The following is an 18,795-nucleotide window of genomic DNA, read 5'->3' as shown; positions in this document are numbered from 1 at the left end:
GGGGACTAAAATCATATTCTCTTCATTTACAGTCACTGTAGGAAGAATTGCCTATCTAGTCCTCAGATGCCAAACAATGCTATCATGAAGACACATCAAAAAAGTCTCCCAATGATTGTCCACCTGTTGCTATAGATTGAAAACTTATTAAAGAAAGAAAGTCTTATGTGACCTTCAATAGACTCTCAGTACAATCATACTTGACAAGCCATCTCTGACAAAAGATTGGGATCATTAACCATACCTGAACCAGGCAATATCTATAATAAATACTGTAATTAAATTGTAAAGTGATAAGAGTAACTGTAACATGTATTTTCACAAAATCATGTACAAGTATCAGAAAAGAAGAACCAACAGGCCATAACTATCCATTTGAAAATGTTACAGTAAGAACTGTTGATGGACACACATGTACGGACAGACAGTTGAACAATGTACCGTAAAACTCAGTTATAACGAAGTCACTGGGACCTATGAAATTACTTCGCTATATCCGTAATTCGTTATAACCATATAAGGAATTCATTAAATTTATATAGCTGGGGATTCAAAATAACTTCGCTATATCCGTGAATTCACTATAAACAAGTTTTGCTGTAATTCATGACAGGCCTAAATAGCCAAGTTCTGATAAGTCAATGAACACACTTATACATTACCACATATTCTCTAACTTTCTCTTCATTTTTCTTTATAATCATATCTTTCTTCCAGTTTGGAACAGCATTTGTAATGGGAACATAGCCAGGAATTTGACTGTAGTCTGAAATAAGGACATTTGAGTGTATATAATGAACAAAAAAACAAAATTACAAGAGACCCATTTAAGGGCCTTGATTTTCAAAAAAAATTTAAAATGAACTTGCACTATGTTTTCAATAGAGCCCTTGCCTTACACCCAATCCCATGATGAAGGATCCATTAATTTCCAAATTAATTAATTTTTGAAAGGGACATCTAGCTTGCTCAATATTACAATGCAATGTGGTTTGTCTGCTAAATAAACATAGGGAGAGGAGGTTATTTTTAAGGAATTTATGCTTTAATAAGGCCATGTCCTTCACTGAAACCTCAAAACCTGGGCCATGAATTTTACAACATAGGAAGAAGTATCCTTGCTTATCACAACTCAGAGTAGAAAATTTGCAAAGAAGTAGTAAATGTTCAAAACATAATCATAAACCTGTCCTGACACCCCTAGCACCAGAATCTATAAATCAGGGGGCCATGACATTCACAATTTTGGAAGAGGCACTGATGCATTTTAACAATACATGTATATGGAATAGAGCCCCACCTGCTTTAACATCATAATGCCTGACTCAGGGGCAATGAATTTCAAATTTTTTAGAGGCATCCCAACTCATCATAACAATTTGGTTAATTTTTTTCTGCTAATTTATAGGGAATGATAAAAAATTTTGCTATATAATAAATAGACCATCACCCAGTTCTATAGAACCCTTGACCCAGGTGGCATGAATTTCCAACAGTTTGACTTCTTGATGTCCATGAGTACACAATATTATGTTTAAAAATTCAGTCCCACCCCTAATTAGGCTCTACAGATTTTATAAAAATCCTAATTCTTTGACTGTATTGTTTTTTTCTTCATACTTAAATTTTTAAGTTATAGATATTCTTACAATTTATTATATATTTTATTCAATACATCATTAACAGAGAAAATTTTCATTTGTACTTACCAATTTCATCAAGATCAATGTCCATATTGTCACCAGTATCTGAAAAACAGAATTTTTTATAAATTAATGAAAGTCTTACAGTAATTACTCAGCCACAATTCTCCAGAGTGCATGAATCCAGACATATCATACTATTATGCACCATGATATTTTATTAGAAGCATTTGATTACCAATACAATCCAGGTCATTCACTCTGTAAAGTCAAAGCCATCATATACTGAGACTTCATCCGTTCATACGGAAAGTGACTTTCTTTGTAATGTAAGGGCAGACAACTCCAGATGCTTATAACAGCTGTCTTACTTAAAAGATTGTGTATCTAAGCCTTGTAAGATAAATCATGGTTTTTGTGCTCTAAATATATCACTACGAGTCCTGTCTATTTATTATCCATTACTTTTCTGCTTCATTAAGAACCTGGATCCAAGACAACACGGTAAGGAACATTACTGGAAGTAATACAGAAATGTCAGCCTCAATATAGATCCAGCTTCATACACTGTTAATTGAACTGATTATTGCATGTGCATTTCTGAAGGATAAACACCATTATAACTATTTTACATTTCCTTTCAGTAGAGTGGCATAAAGATTAAACATCTTTGTAAATATCCCTAAAATATGCCACAAGAAAAGTGGGGCTGCATTCTTTACTTACAACTAGTGTAGGTATATATTAGGAGGATGGAATTAATTAAATTATATACATTACTCAATAAAATCTATTTTATCTAGTATATGACATTGATTTACGGTACGAGAAGAGTGCTGATTCAGAAGCTGACCCATGCAAGATCTACACACCCTGCCACACCCATATATAAATAAAATGATAAAACCCTCCAGTTATATCACCTGTCATTACTACAGGACAAGTTAATGATCTCTTAAAATAGAAAAATGTATACCAACACCAGCTTACAGATTATCCCACAATCTTCCTCAAATAATCCACACAAATAATCCCAAAGAATCAGTGCAAGATGAAAATGTAAGGTATATTGTATTTCTGTTTCTATGACAACCTCGATTTACAATATCAATATACATTCCTATTTTTTTTTATGCTTTTTTTATTAATACCTAGATCAATAGTTTATTGTTGACTGCTGCATGTTAATCTTATAGCACTTGACAGGCAGATTTCATATTCACATTAATGCAAAAGGGTACTCATAATCATGCTGAATTCATCATGAGTAACATTTGTCGTGTGAATACTAAAATGATGTGAAGAGCATGATTCTAGAGCTAATGGTGGACTAAATGAAATGAATTTATCTAGATGATAGGGTAGATTGTCTGAGAAAAAGACTGTAAATTCAGACCTGTACTCAACTTATTGCCAATTACTGGTAGCCATGAGAGAGAGAGAGAGAGAGAGAGAGAGAGAGAGAGAGAGAGTTTTTCCTGCTAAGCATCTCCAATGACAATGGACCCCCAGGCTCCAGGGCAAAAAAACTGAGAAGAGTTCAATTTTCATCTCAGTCTCACTTTTTTGAAAGGGATTAATAGTGGTAAGAGTGAGACATATCAAACGTGAGCTCTTTTCAGTTTTAAGGCCCAGGAATCAGTTTACAAAATTTCATCAGAAGGACCACTGTTCACTATGTTGACATTCAACATCCTCAAGTATGATCAAAGCTGTAGAGAATGAGGTCTTACTGCCAGACTCCTGAAAGAACTTGGAACCTAATCCCCTTTATCTGAGCAAATCAGAGAATTATTATGCTTAAAAACCAAGCAAAGAAAAAAATTGTTTCTTAATTATTAAACAATTTTTATGATTTACATAAAATGATTTATGATTAAGATCTTTCAAAAATCTATGTATACAAAAGTAAATTAATACAATTCAGAACTTAAATATTGGCACAATAAAATAGAGAATCCAGTGAGAGGCACAAAGCAAGTTTTATAGATAAAATATTTAGGATACAACATCCAAAATTTGAAATAAAATCTGTAATTTGTTCAAGCAAATTTTTGTCATTTTTTAGCTACCATAATTTGATGTGATAAATTAAATGATAAATATAGCTAGCCCCAATAGTATTGTACCATAAAACATTAAAAATTTACATGTGTAGAGTGATCTGTAGTACATGTAACTTCATAATAAGGGTAAATCATCTAAAAGCAATTACAGCACAACAGAACCAAATGAATCTTCCTCTACGTAGGTTCCCTTCCTGAAGGTTCAGACCCAGGTGTTACAATGTTCTAGTGAAGAACCATAAATTGTACAAACTGTGTAAATCCTGTCTGCCATGCTGGATGTATATATATTCTGCTGTGAGTATTTATTCCTGGCTGACAGTTTATTGATACCTGCAGTTATTTACTGTTACTCCATCTTATCACTCAGGGTTGTGGGCCACCAAACACTCGTGTGGGGGGAAAGTCAAGATTTCTTAATATGATTTACTTTCTGCCAGATTTGCTGCCTCACTGCAGATTTTTTTGTTGAAGACTCCCATAAGTATCATAGCTACAAGAGAGTGAACAGCCAATATCTGAAATTCTAATTAAATCTATGTAGCTTTGATTCAGCAATGGTTCAATAGGAATTCCTGTAAACAAATTTCAACATCTTGAGTAAACAGTTCTGAACTAAAATTCTCCAAACTTACTACAATACGATGTAAGAGTTGTCCCTCCCCCACCTGGTCACCGTAGCCTAGTGGTAGAGCGTTCGCTTTCTGATCGGCAGGACCATGTTTGATTCTCATTCACAGAAACACATCAAACCTAAGACATCAACGTAGGTAGTGATTGTTCCTTGGCCAAGCGCTCGGCACTCTAAGTCACGGGTCTTTCCAATATGACCTTAATACATAGGTCCCGTGTCACGGTAGGCACTGGCATGATGAACCCTCACTTCTCAATGTCCCTGAGTGCCGAGTATAAGTCTAAAGAACTTTATTCGGTAATAACCAATATTTGCCCCCCAAATCAAACTTTGATGGGGATATATTTAATTAAGTTCTTAAACAGGGGAGTATATGCTGACTTAAAAGCACTGAATAGTTTTATAATTAATGACGTCATATGTACGTAATGACGTCACAAACATGACGTAAATTTCAGTTTTTTATGAATTCTACAGAAAAATGCACATATTTCGTCGATATTTTGAGTAAAAGTCACCGAGCGCATGCGTGTTCAGGATCAATATTTTGATATAATGTGTAGACTGATAATATCAATGAAATATGTAAATATTGTTCCTGAACAAACTTGCGCTCTATAAATTTTAAAGCTAAAATTGTTGAAATTTCGTCCATTTTGTCCTCTTTCTGAAAAAGGATATAAAATCAGACTAGTTTGTGACGTCATAAAAACAAAAATTGTGAATAAACTGCTTTGAAACTATATTATGTTCTGTTAATATATATTTCTCATACAATTTATTGAATTCAGCACATTTCAGGAAGTTTTCAAAATTTGACATTTGTGGGGGCAAATTTATGTAATATACTGCATATAGTTCTTTGAAGCCCTTCACTGGCACACAGTGACGTCTCCATATGAGTAAAAAATTCTCGAATGGGACAATTAAACAATATATACAATCAACCGATCCCCCCTCCCAAATCCTGATATAATTACAACAAAGTCAGAAATGACTTCATGTTCCTCTTTCTTTAGGAAACCTAAGGTATGTTAATTCTCACTGTCACAGAACAATTTGACCAGAAAATTACACATCAAATAAAATTAGTATTCAAACAAAATAATATAAAATAATTTCATCAGTTGGGGGTCTACAGAAAATTTGCCAGAGATCTAGAGAAAATCTGTGCTTTGTTCAAATTTCATCTCCTCTTGACTTCAAAGAATATGGTTCAAGGCTTAACATCAATGCAGTATCTTGATGTGCATTTCATCAGGGCTCGACATTAACTTTTTTTCCTACTTGTCCATTCAGACAAGTGACCCAAGATATTTACTTGTCCGAACTTCAACTTCACTTGTTTGAAAATTTTTCAATGAATATCTTATCCTATCAACTTGAAAACAATTACAGAAATTAAAAAATTAAATGTGCTTGATTTATAAATGTTGTTATTGAAAAATAAGACAAACACATATAAAACAAAATTTTATCTTGATTTCCTGTCCTGACAAGCATAAATGTTCGCAAGTGAATCTGTAAAATCAATCAAATATATTTTAAACTCACAAACGTCATAAGATCCACGCCATGCAATAGTATGGCTGCAATTAATGAACATCGATCCCGATCAAGTGTGAACTTACATAGCGATTCATATCGGGATCGAAATTCGGGTTTATGTACTGCTTCCGTTTTTATTCGATAAATTTTACAAAAGTTGTTTTTTATGATTATTATTATTTGAAGACTTCTTTACATAGAAAAATCACTTGTCCAATCGGACAAGTGCCCAGCAATATTCACTTGTCCGAAATTTTTTTTCATTGGTACCGGACAAGCGGACAAGCGTTAATGTCGAGCCCTGTTTCATGTTTCTAAACTCAGAGCAAATCTATTTAACCATGATTAAGAAATTCCCTTTGATATTTTTCTTCACAGAAATGACCATCCTAAATATGATATACATGTATACCCTTCATCAGAAGAATTAGGCTACTTGACGCCAAAATCTGTCGAGGGAAATCCGTCAGAACAATTTTCTTTTTTCAGAGAATGCATCTACTCAATCAACTAAATCTATGTTTTTAAGGAAAACTACAAATATATATAAGCCAGATCTATAGTTCCAGATATTTCCTGGATTGAGGAAGCTTTAATCATCCTTATAGAGACCACAGAATCTTATATATATATATATATATATATATATATATATATATATATATATATATATATATATATATATATACAAATAGACAATACTTTACATTATTCACTATAAAAGTCAAGGACATCCAAAGCTATCCATTCTTCACATTTTAGCAAAATCTATTATAACTGTTTATTTTTCAAGAAGCACCACACCCCCACAAACAACAATTAGCTGTATAATCCATCTTTATTTTAAAAACAAGAACTCTACCACTACCAGAGGTCTGTTATAACAACCCCCACCCTATTACACATAGTATATTATATTAGCTATTGCCGTGCCTTGTGGTATGTTAATATAAAACATGTGTAACGTTACAGAGAGGAACAGATTAACAGTACATCTCACTTATTGGAGATTTGTTCTACACATGTATTATCTAGACTTCCTGCTATAAACAAACACAGACGTATCTTGGACTGTCTGTCTAGGAGGATACTAGGTTCTGACCAGTGCCCCCTAGTGAATAATTCAGTGGCCACTGAACTGATATATCCTTAAATGCACTGTAAGTAAACACTTCAAACCATGGATAATTAAGTACAAATCTTCAGCATTCCAAATGAACACCTACATTCACTTACATACTGTATATGCTGTAATTCCCCTAGATCTATACTCCCTTTACATTAACACACTTCTTCACAGTGATAAAACTGCACAAGTGTTGCAGAAATCATTGTCTGTGAAATGGATTGCCTTACAGAACAGTTTGGCTCATTTAACAAACTTAACTGGTCCCTATACCTAAGCTATTTCTAATAAATCATCAGGTTTTTATCCCAGTCAATTCTAACATCAGCTATCCATCACTACAGCTGTGTGTTTCACTAGGAATTTACCCACTGGTAAACAAACCAACACCTCAGTAAAAATCAGTTCTCCAAACCTACTACAAAAATATCCAAAATTGTATTCCTCCCCTTTTTTCTGTTTCCTGAAATTCTTGAAATTGCAATAAAATGACTTAATGTTTCCCCATCCTTAGAAAGGCTGGGGGTAGCTAAATATAGCTGACAGACAATTCAGCAGGGAAAAACACAAACCCCTCTGTCTTAGATAACAGTGTTACAGCATGAAACAGGAGGGGGTTATGTAATGATTCCCAAGACAGGAAGCTGGAAAATTTACCACAGTCTGACAGACAGACAGACAATCTCAATGGGTGGGTCACGATTTCTGCCTTCATCATGTTCATTCAAAACACCACATTTTCAAATGAAAACATTAATCATTTAATTAGCAATTACCAATTTGAATTCATGATTATTATGGTGTTTCAATTTAAATATATTTATTCTTTTGAAAGTTTAAATTATTTTGGATATCAATATTTTTTTTTTCAAATCAACATGTCACTAACTTACTTTCATCATGTCATCACTGAACATCAAAGGTTAAAATTATTAATCATTTCTCCTCTTTTACAGAAGATCTCAATAAAAGCAACACTAATCACTATATCTATTTCTTGTAAAATTACATAAAAAGAGAAAATACACTGGTCTAAATTAGTGTAGGTCTATGCCCTGACAGAAATAATCGGAGTTTCTCCCAGTGGCCTGAAGAACGTTCACACCTTACGAATCAAACAACAAATGGCTAAAAAACTCAAAGGTTCTGGAATTCTCAAACACAAGGTCAGCACTCACCTTCAGTATCTAATTAAATAAATCCACTGGGAATTTTTAGTGAATAAAATAAAATCAGGAAAGAAACAAATAAGAATCCAGGTATCCCAAATATGTCTGACTTCTCTGACATCAGATCGCTACGGTAACTTGGGAGGAATAGTGAGAGTGAGGCTTCAGAGGGGAGAACTACATTTTGGTAATTTTCCAGACAGTGGCAGAATTCACAGAATATAACAGAGATTTCTTATCTTGACTCTCTTTCACAAACAGTGAGAGAATTCACTATATCTTAATGACTCTAACTATAGTAATATATTAGCTTATAATATATTTAAATAGGCCTTAAAGAAATATTGCTATGTATAAATTAAATAACTTCTGAGCTGCATTATGATCAAACATAAAGAAGTGCACACACCTTCAAAGGAATATGTGGGGTTAAGTTAACATAACTGTCATTTATCTCTGATTCACTGAAAGCTCTACTTGGCAACAGTTTAGACATTATAAGTACTTGACCTACTACTGTGGCCAGCATATGGGTCAGATCTTCAGTACTCACTCATGTCCTGAAGCCCCCATGGGAGCCCCAGCTTTACCCTCTGATCTGATGGATCACAGCAGGGGGGATAATCACAGATAAGACAAAAATATCAGACCAGTGCTCTCCCCTTATCCCAGCAACAGCAGCTAAATAACTGATAATCTGTCAGATAGATTCTACTACTTTATAATGATACAGGTATGGATGGGAATTACTGAGATTTAATTCCTATCAAAAAAAATTATTTTACAAGTAAGTGCAAGTGTAGTAGAGTAAATTGATTGGTAATATACTCATAAGAAGTTCTACTTCTAACAATGATTATGTGGTCTAACATTATCTGAATACATGCCGATTATTTAAAGTACCTGGGTAAAATATTTTTTGTTCATTTAAGATACATGATCAAGACATTTTGAAGTTGGAGAATTTTAGAATTCCCATCCATCAAACTGATTTTCCGACACATGGCAGTCAGTATACAAGAGTACTGAATTAACTCAGGTCTTAAAATAACACTTAAAATAATTAACAGAAGTTTCAATGACTCATGAATGAAGCCATAGGGGCAGATGCTGTGCAAGATATTTAGCTTATAAATTACAATTGCCAGTTAAACATTTTTTTTTTTTAGAAAAAGAAAAATTATTGAAACTATGCATCCAAAAACATAAAGAAGCATGTAGGTATGTAACACTCCACAGGAGAATAAGACTATTTTGATTATTTGCAAATTACCCCAACAATGAAACAAAATCTGAATTCACTGCCGCAGGCATGTATCTTTAAAACATCAACTCATGGAAAGTAATTTTCAAGATTAAAAAGAAAACTGTAAAAATAAATGAATATTAAATATGAAGGATAGCTAAAATTATTCTTTGATTAAAGTCTGTTGCAGAGCTCTTTTTCTTGTTACACCTAATATCTACCCTTTATAACTTTCTTGTAGAATTATTTTCCTTGACAAAATCAATATACATTCATACATGCGTTTTTTTGTTCTCTTGCAGGTTCATAATTCCCCCTGACAAAATCAGTCAACCCCTCTTCTGTTTTCTACAGTACAGTTATTTCCCTTATCAACATTGAGTCACAACATACCAACCTTTCTTCTCTTTTTCAAAAATCTTTCTTTTCTTGAGATTCTCCTGTACTCCTGGTACTGGGGCTTCACTGACAGGGGGAGGGAGCTGGTCATCCTCCTCCAGGGGTGGGGGAGGGAGGGGGAGTTCATTAAAAGGATCGTCTTCTAGAGGGGGAGGAGGGAGAGGTACCTCATCCAGCGATGACGTCATCACATTCACGTCAACATCCAAGGTCTCGGAATTTGCAGGAGGTGAGGTATCTAGGGGGTTAAAAGGAGCAGCGATAAAATTCACAGGTTAAAATTTGTTAATAAATTTTAACAATCATGAATTCATATTTATTGTCATTCAATGTGTTGTCTCTAAATTTGAGACTACCTTTCTCCCATGGTTTTGGTCCCCCTGTTGATTTTAACACTGCCTTAAAATTCACCCCTGCTTCAGTTTCTTTCTCTGGGGTACTCTTGATTCTTTCTGAAAATAAAACAATTCAATGACATCATAAATTCATTGAGTGAACAAATTTTCATCTTGCACTTTCAAAGAATTAATTCAACATTTTTTTTTTTAATTTATAAATCTTTTGTCAAATACCTGTTTTCTTGACTGGGTTAAGTTTTAAGAGCAGCACTTCTGGTGATGTTTCTCGACTCTCTTCTGGTGACCTAGTTTTAGCTACCTCTTTAGGATTGGACCGCAGATGTACTTTCCCTAGCTCCGCAGCTATCCCCATGGCAACCTGTTTGGAAGTTTTCTTTTCCTGTTGTTCATTGGTTGCTGCTTTAAGCTGGACTTTGTTGAGTTGGGCGGCCAGACCAGACTGACCGGTGAGATGGGTGGGGGACTGTAAGGGACTGGTGTCCACAGACCCCTCCCTTCTTCTCATACCCAGCTCAAATGTGGACACAGAGGACCTGGTCCCTGGGATTTTAGAGATAGGGGGTGGTGTGGGGGGTTCTTGTGCTGGAATCTGTCTCGATTCAAAATGCTGACTGGGAACTCTCTGGTTTCTGCCCATTTCCAAGGGTGGTGGGGGTAAGGGAGGAGAGGGGGACCGCATACCTCCATGGGATCTAATACTGTCAAAATGAGGTTGGGGAGGGGCAGGAAAGCTTGGGACTCTGTGTTTTTTAGTAGAAGGTCCTACTGGTGCTTGGCCATGAAACATATTATATTGGGAGTGAGGTACAGGGTTTACACTCAGTGGATAGTGCCCCTTTCTTGTGTGGTGGGGTGGGGTAATTGGTGTTACAGGAATGGACTGCCTCCGTGGTGAGCTGGGGGAACCCCCTGTTGAGGTCCTCTGGTACTGAGCACTATGGGAAGGCTGAACTGGCCTGACATCCTGATTGGAAGACATAGGGTGTCCATGGTAACCATTAGAATGATGTCCGTTGTGTGGATAAGCTTGTTGGATTGGTTCGTATGTTGGTGATCCTGGCGAGGTTAAATTTGCATGCTGTGGAGAGGTGGGTAGGGCTGACACATAGGAGAAGGGTCGTGACTGGTTTGGGGAGGGGAGAGGCTTCCCTGGTGATGAGTCTCTTCTACCCTGGGGATGACGTAATTGTTGGGGGGATGTTGATAAGCCCGATGTCTGGTGATGTGAATGGCGACTGCTTTGTCTATGGTCGTCCAAGAAAACGGGATCATCGCTAGAAGTTGAAATCTGGAAATAAATTTGTTTGAATACAAAAACTTGTTTACATAATTCGCATTTTTTTTTTGTTTAAGTTTCAAACTATACTTATATTAAATGTTAATTTTTTTTTCAGCTACGAATAAAGTGCAGTATTCTTTTGGGGGGTGAAAAACTCATACCAATTTATCAAAAGCATCAATTTTCATCTTGAGAAATATCCCTCATAAAAAATAGATAACAATTTGATTAACTTGTGAACTTCTAAAAAAGATTTAAGCCACTTCTTTTGATAAGTTTATCTTTACAATGATAAATGTCAAGCAAGATCAAGATGAAGTACATCAAGTACATTAAGGTTTGTATTGTGTATACGGTAAAAGATTTGGGAATTCCTTTAAGGAATATCTAAAATATAGCAATTTAAAACTTTGAACAATTCGAATAAAAATTATCAAATTTTAAGGAAATTTTCACTTGGTAAAATTTAAAATTAGTTTTTAAATATAAACTCAATTTTTTGTTAACTTAATGAGGAGACATGATCATTTTAGATATTACCAAACAAATCTCATATGAGTTCAGTGCAATTATTACTCAACCAGTTAAAAAAAATTCAGCAAGGTTAATCGAATGAGGGGAGCCTGTAAACCTATCAGTTTTATATTTAAAGTAAATAAAAAATATACAACTTAAAATGCTTTTATAACTGGAGTAACATGTTTTTTAACTGACTGAAAATACATGTATTTATAAAAATAGGTAATCAGAGATTACAGAGCTCACCTCAACGATTGTTGTCTTTATCATAAGGCAAAGTCACACAATTAACCAATATATAAAGTAACATTCCAAAAATGAAAATATTTTAAAGCAATTTTGATCTGATACTTTGAAATAGACCTACATAAAAAATTTAAACTACTTCTTCTTCATGAAAATGTAATGAAAATCCAGCATCTGAAGCAAATTTGTGTTAGAGTTTTCATCTCTTGATGCAGCATTTGTGCAAGTTTGGTTTATACAATGTTATATAAGCCTTATAGTTTTTGATAAAAATCAAACATAACTTTTACCTTGTCTATTATCTGAAAAATGTATGTCAAATATATAAAAATTGAAACATCCATTTTTTTGCATCCTTACATGTATAATAAGTTTGCTCATTATACAATACTAATTTATTTTTAATCATACACTAAAACATCAACATTTTTAATTACATCCACAAAAAGATAGGTCAGATTCAGCACTCTTAATTAACACAAGCAAGTATGCATCCATTTCTTTTATCATCCATGCAAGACTGGTCATTAAAGAACTCATAGTTCCTTGGAAATGAAACCTGCACCAAAAACTTTTAATTTCTCTCTAATTTGAAAATGTAGGTCAGATTCAAAATTCTTCTTGAAGCAAGCCTGGTAGTGTGCATCCTTAGATGTATCATCCATGCAAGTTTGGTCAACATATTGCTTAAAGTATATAATGCAAAAAAACCTTTTACCAAAAACATTTTTTAACCTGTTCGATACAACTAAAATTTAGGTCAGATTAAAAATTTAAAAAACTTTGTAGTTTTTTTTAAATTCATCCATAAGTTTGGTCAACATAGTGCTTATAGAACTTGGAAATGACACACCTACACCAAAAACTTTAACCTGTTCACTCAACTGGAAAATGTAGGTCAGAGTTTTCTAGTTATGAAGCAAGCCAGGATTTTTCATATTTGGCTATAGTATCATCCATGCAAATATATAAAAATTGAAATATAATTTTTTTTTCAAATGAACACATATAAAAACTTTTAATCTGTTATACAATAAAATTTAGTTTTAGATCATATCACTAAAACACCAATTTGTTTTTAATTACATTACACCATGCAAGTTTGGTCAACATAGGGCTTATAGTTATTTCTTTTTGCCCAACTCCCAAGAGATTTAATTTAGATTACAGCTCCATCAAAATATAGGTTGCTTCAGCACCCGACAATAAACCCATTAATTTCTCTCTAATTTGACATGCAAATTTCTGTATCAAATTCTCATAGGGCTTATAGTTACTTGGAAATGAAACCCACACCAAAAACATTTGCACAAAAAATGAAAAAATAACCTTTTCCAAAAACATTTTTTAACAACTATATTTCCTTTTTTGAAATTGCAATTAAGAATTTAAAAGACTTTGTTTTTTTAAAAAACACACATAAAACACAGTGACTTCCATGCATGTCTACACACCTTCTACACAGAAGTAATTTTGCCAAGAAAACTGCTCCAAAAAACTTAACCTTATGATTTGGGATTTTTCCATATTTGGCCATAGCATCTTTATTAAAGGTCATAGCGACCTACTTTTTGTGCGCGACACACCGTTGAGGTGAGCTAACAAAGTTTGATAATCCTAGACCTAATAGTATTCAAGTTATGAGGTTGAGTTGACTCACACTATCATCATGAGGATAAATCAAACCCTCTTTTAAGAATATATAAAAAAGGATGCCTTCTTTTAAGCAAAGCTCATCCTTTGCTACAATTTTACATGCTGTCTCCATCCTTTCATATATTAAAGCTGAGTGTTGTAAAGAACAAAAGTAACTCAACTGTTCCCTAGCTACCAAACCTCTGTCTTGTCAAGACAAAAGTAACTCCGCCAATCCCTATAACATCTATGAGATTAGTCTTGTAACAGACTAAAAGTAACTTTATCAACCCCTACCAGACCTTAGTTTTATTTTGTAACATCAAAATTATCTTACCGGATCCCATCCCGAGCTTATTTAGTACTGTTATAGCAAAATTTTCTTACTCAATCCCATCCCAATCTTATTTAGTATTGTAACAGCAAAAATACCTTCAGTTACTTGATCCCATCCTGAGCTTATTTAGTATTTCCATAGCAAAATTTTCTTCTTCAATTCCATCAACTGCTTATACAGTCTTGTAATATCAGGATTATCTTACCCGATCCCTTCCTGAGCTCAGACGTGTACTGGCACTTCTTCTTGGTGGGGCAGGTCTTTTTGTGGACTGAAATTCCCAAAGATCAAAATGAGAAATCATTATTATAATATATTCAATTCCTAATTACAGTAGCTATGACAATTTACAAGAGGACCAAGAGCCTTATAGGTCACCTGAGTATCATATAATAACTTTCCAACTATTGAATTTGGTTCGTGTTTTAAACCAGCTAGGTCATAACATTCAGAATTTAAAAAGAAGCACCATTCATAACTATACACTCAGCAGGTCTGCTAGTGGTTTTTGCCCCACTCCTTAGACCCTAGGGTTCAGTGGGTGGGCAGGGACAAGGAAATTCCTAATTTTTGTTCCTCTTCACCCATAGATGCTATATGCCAAAACTGATTGAAATTGGTTGAGTGGTTTAATATAAAAAGCTTGAAGTGAAAATGCACAATTCACAACACAAATCAGAAAGCCATAAGTCAACTGAGTAACTCAGGTGACCTAAAATTCAAATTCTTTTCAGCAGAGAATGAGGAAAAATACACATTTTCCCTTCGAGATACTTAAGTACACACTTTGTTAAAATAAATTAAAAAAATCTTTTTCATGCAATCTTCTTTTTAAATCATGAAGAGAGATAAGATCTCTTACTGTTTTGAGTATGTAAATTCTGTACTACTTGGCAGAAAAAAATAACAATAATCTACTTATTTCAGGGTGTTCTATGTTGTTTTACCTTTTCCCCTGGAATGACATCATAAATTCCTGAATGGGCATACATTTCCCTGGGACTGAGGGGTGGGGTTCCTGACTGGGAGTACATCTCCCTGGGACTGAGGGGTGGGGCGTCAGGGGAGATAAACGCCCCGCAGGGAGGGGCAGGTAACCCACGTCTCTGCTGAACACTCATATCTGACATTACATTGGCGACATCAGCGTAAGATGAGTCCTCATCACTGCTGTCATCTTCTGAAACAAAAATAAATATCATCATTATCATCTAAAATTAAACGTCATCACTATAATCATTGTTACCATCCAGTGACGGATCCAAGAATCTTGAAAAGAGGGAAGGGCTGACCAATTTTACATCAGGGTTAGGGTCCACAGCCACACCAAAAAATTGATTTATTAAATCTTATGTTTATTTTGGACACAAAAGGGGGGCCATGCTCCCCCTCTAAATCTGTCAGTGCCTCAATGTAATACACTGAATTTGATATCGAAAAACTATGATAACCATTATAAAGACTAAACACATTAACATAATCCTCAACATGTAAAAGGATTGAAAGTTATTAAAAAATTAAAAATGATTTGTTTGCAGTTGCCTAACGACCCACTAAAAATGCACCCGACTTGTAGCCATTATTTGAAAAGAATTTTTTTTTGGAAGTTTCAAATAAATATGATATTGACACTTTTTAAACAATATAATTTTCTATTTTTTGACTTTTGTTTCTGTCAATAATTTAGTTGCATAAAAGAATTACAGCTTTATTTACATTAAGTAACCCTATAAATTTTTTTTTTGATTTGTACTCTAACAAAATTAAAAATTGATAAATAAAATCTAAAGGAAAAAAAAAATCATACCTACATTGTACGTACAGACCCACTCTAAAAAATATAGGTTGGCAACAGCAAACAAAGAATTTTTTAAGCTTGCATGGCCTTATAATATTCCTGTAATCAAGATTCCAGGTTAAAAAAAAATTAGAGGTTCAATGTTGTCCATCATCATACTCTACCTGAGCTTTACGTTTATTCTAATATCTAGTTGTAAATTATCAATAATCACATCATCTCAGTTTCAGTCACATTTATCTAAATGTTCACACACAATTGTATCTCAGCTGTCTCAGTAGCTGATTAAAACACAACACAGCACTCTGAATCAGGCCACTGTTTTAAACAATTTACTTTTATGAGCTACTTTTACCACTATTACGCAGTGAGAGAAATAAACTAAACAAAAAATTGTATACACAGTCACACAGTAATGTTATATACTTAGATGCTACAGTATTTTGTTGACACATTGACAATGGAAAGGAAATAACAGAAAGTTATATATGTAATATCATACAAATATATATTACAGAACTATAAAAGATATACAATTATCATAAAAATTTGATAAAATTATAAAATTTGATCATTTGTCTTTTGTTTGAATCCTCCATATAATGAGCTTTAATATAATTACAGCCAGGAAAACTGCTTTTTAAATTCTGAATATAGTATTTCACATTTTTGAAAATAACATAAACATTTTAATACTGTTTTTAATACTGTGTTTTGAATTTCAGTTATATAACAGGTGAGTATTTTGTTTGTCAACAGTACATCTATAAGGAACATGACTTCATCATCTTCCCTTAGATTTATTGCTCACATCAAAAGCAGCTAACAGCCATCAAAGATGACCAAGTCTTTCATAAATATTGCATTTGTAGTAGGAAAGGAGAAATGCATGAAGAAAACATATGGCTGGACCATGAATCAAACCTGGGACCCTTGCATTACATGATCTAATCACTGAGCTATCCAGGCCAATATCCACACTAATTTACACATACACTGTAACCTGAACAAGACCCCCACACTGGCCACCAAATGTAGTAGGAAAGGAGAAATGCACGAAGAAAACATATGGCTGGACCGGGAATCGTATCCGGGACCCCTGCAGTCAGGTGCTCTAACCACCGAGCTATCCAGGGCGATATCCATGGTCCTTAAAGCCCATACTTCTACACATTACATGTACAAGTACATCACCTTGTGTAATTACTGTATGTAGTTTGGAATTTATAGATGATACATATTTTCCAAAATTAACAGTAAAATACCTGGACAGATGATGGGTCTACCCGAACCCTTCTGAAAGCCCAGCTGAACTAGATTCATCCTAATGCAACAATCTGGTGATAAAAAACAACTGGCAGATTCTAAAATTTATTGATATTCTGAAATTTGTTTTTTATTTTAAAGCAGATTTTAATCTTACACTTTTGCAGAGAAGCCGAGAACAACTTGACAAACTACGGAAATCCCCGACACATTTTTATCCTGTGTTAAAACATTTAGAGTGTTTCCTTCCCACAAAGAAAACACATTCTAAGGAGAGTTTTCTTCTCTTATTTGAGACACAAACAACACTTGTGTACTTTGTTTTCTTCATACCGTAAGTAAAAATAAAGTCAGTGTAACCTACTTCCTGACGTTTTTCTCGTTTCACAGGCAGTTATTGAATTATTAATACATGTACTTAATAAATGACTCTCTTCTTATATTTTACATTTTCATTTTTTATCAATTTATTTTTTGTTGAATTAGTAAATATTGAAACTTTTTAATGTTGAAACTTTTTTTATAATGTATAAGGTATTTTCTAAGCAAGATAATTATCCTACAAATTATTGTTACTCCAGATTTCTTCATTTTTCATAAGAGCTGCTGTATTGTGCCTAACATACAAACATGCTTCAGACTTATCTTTTTATGATCAAAGACATTCCTATGGAAGCCCCAGCCTTGTCAGCATAATTAGAAGTCTGGATGTTGTTAAAATCACCAGAATGAATTAACAACTGATACAATACACCTGTCCCATTACTACAGAGCCTTCTAGACTTTAAACAATGAACATTTAAATTTAATTTAACATTCTCCATTCAGTCAAGAAATTAAAAAGACAAAAAAAAAATATTCTCTATTTTATTTGTAATAAATTAAAAAGAAAAAAAAATATTGCAGTTTCCATTACAGATGTACATGTTTGTCTGTGTTACCCTATGCCCTCAATGCCAGATTTGATGGATTGATACAAGAAACATGTCTGAAAGAATTTCATGCAGCAGCTTTCATGTCATGATAATGGAAATCAATACACATCTCCTCCGGAAAATCTGTAAATCCTGGCAAAATGTAACAAAGCCAAGCCTCTCATCTTACAATGTCACATATAAAGTCTGATGCTTTAAAACTCTTTTATCATCAAGAAACTCACCAATAAGTTGCAGGTTATATGCTTTTTTTTAGGCCTGCTGATATTAGCTTTATACACATGATAAACACACTGTGCATTACTGACCAGTTTTAAATGACATTGATCTGATCCTGGAATGTGAGAATAAGAAGAGGAGACACCAGTTACAGAATTCAGAAATCAATGACAGGAACAAAGGGCCCCCCACAGCCTCTGGTCCCTCCCCATAAGAGTCCCTTGACTTACCTGTACATATATATAAGTGACAATCCCTGGATAATACACCATATGACCCCAGATGACCCAGTGACAACAAAGAGCTGTGCACCAATACACCACAGTCTGTATTTCTTCAATTTTCTATAATTACTGACATGTGCTTTCTAA

At 34.0% G+C, this 18,795-nt stretch overlaps 1 protein-coding gene across 1 annotated transcript in view; it reads right to left on the bottom strand.

The window, feature by feature from the left end:
- Positions 1-18,795, bottom strand: part of LOC134231334 (serine/arginine repetitive matrix protein 1-like) — a 44,332-nt gene that overhangs the window by 9,308 nt on the left and 16,229 nt on the right. Inside the window, exons 7-13 of the mRNA XM_062713288.1 lie at positions 15,154-15,386; positions 14,412-14,477; positions 10,404-11,478; positions 10,188-10,283; positions 9,830-10,069; positions 1,710-1,748; positions 663-766 (exon numbers count right to left, since the gene is read on the bottom strand). Of these exons, the coding sequence (XP_062569272.1) occupies positions 663-766; positions 1,710-1,748; positions 9,830-10,069; positions 10,188-10,283; positions 10,404-11,478; positions 14,412-14,477; positions 15,154-15,386 (1,853 nt within the window). The remainder of the gene's footprint in view (positions 1-662; positions 767-1,709; positions 1,749-9,829; positions 10,070-10,187; positions 10,284-10,403; positions 11,479-14,411; positions 14,478-15,153; positions 15,387-18,795) is intronic.

Source organism: Saccostrea cucullata, unplaced genomic scaffold (assembly GCF_032062105.1).
Source record: "Saccostrea cucullata isolate Sc308-1 unplaced genomic scaffold, CSIRO_AGI_Scuc_v1 ctg32, whole genome shotgun sequence".
Taxonomy (NCBI): domain Eukaryota; kingdom Metazoa; phylum Mollusca; class Bivalvia; order Ostreida; family Ostreidae; genus Saccostrea; species Saccostrea cuccullata.
Note: the sequence above shows the minus strand (reverse complement) of the source record. Positions and strands in the feature narration are given on the sequence as shown.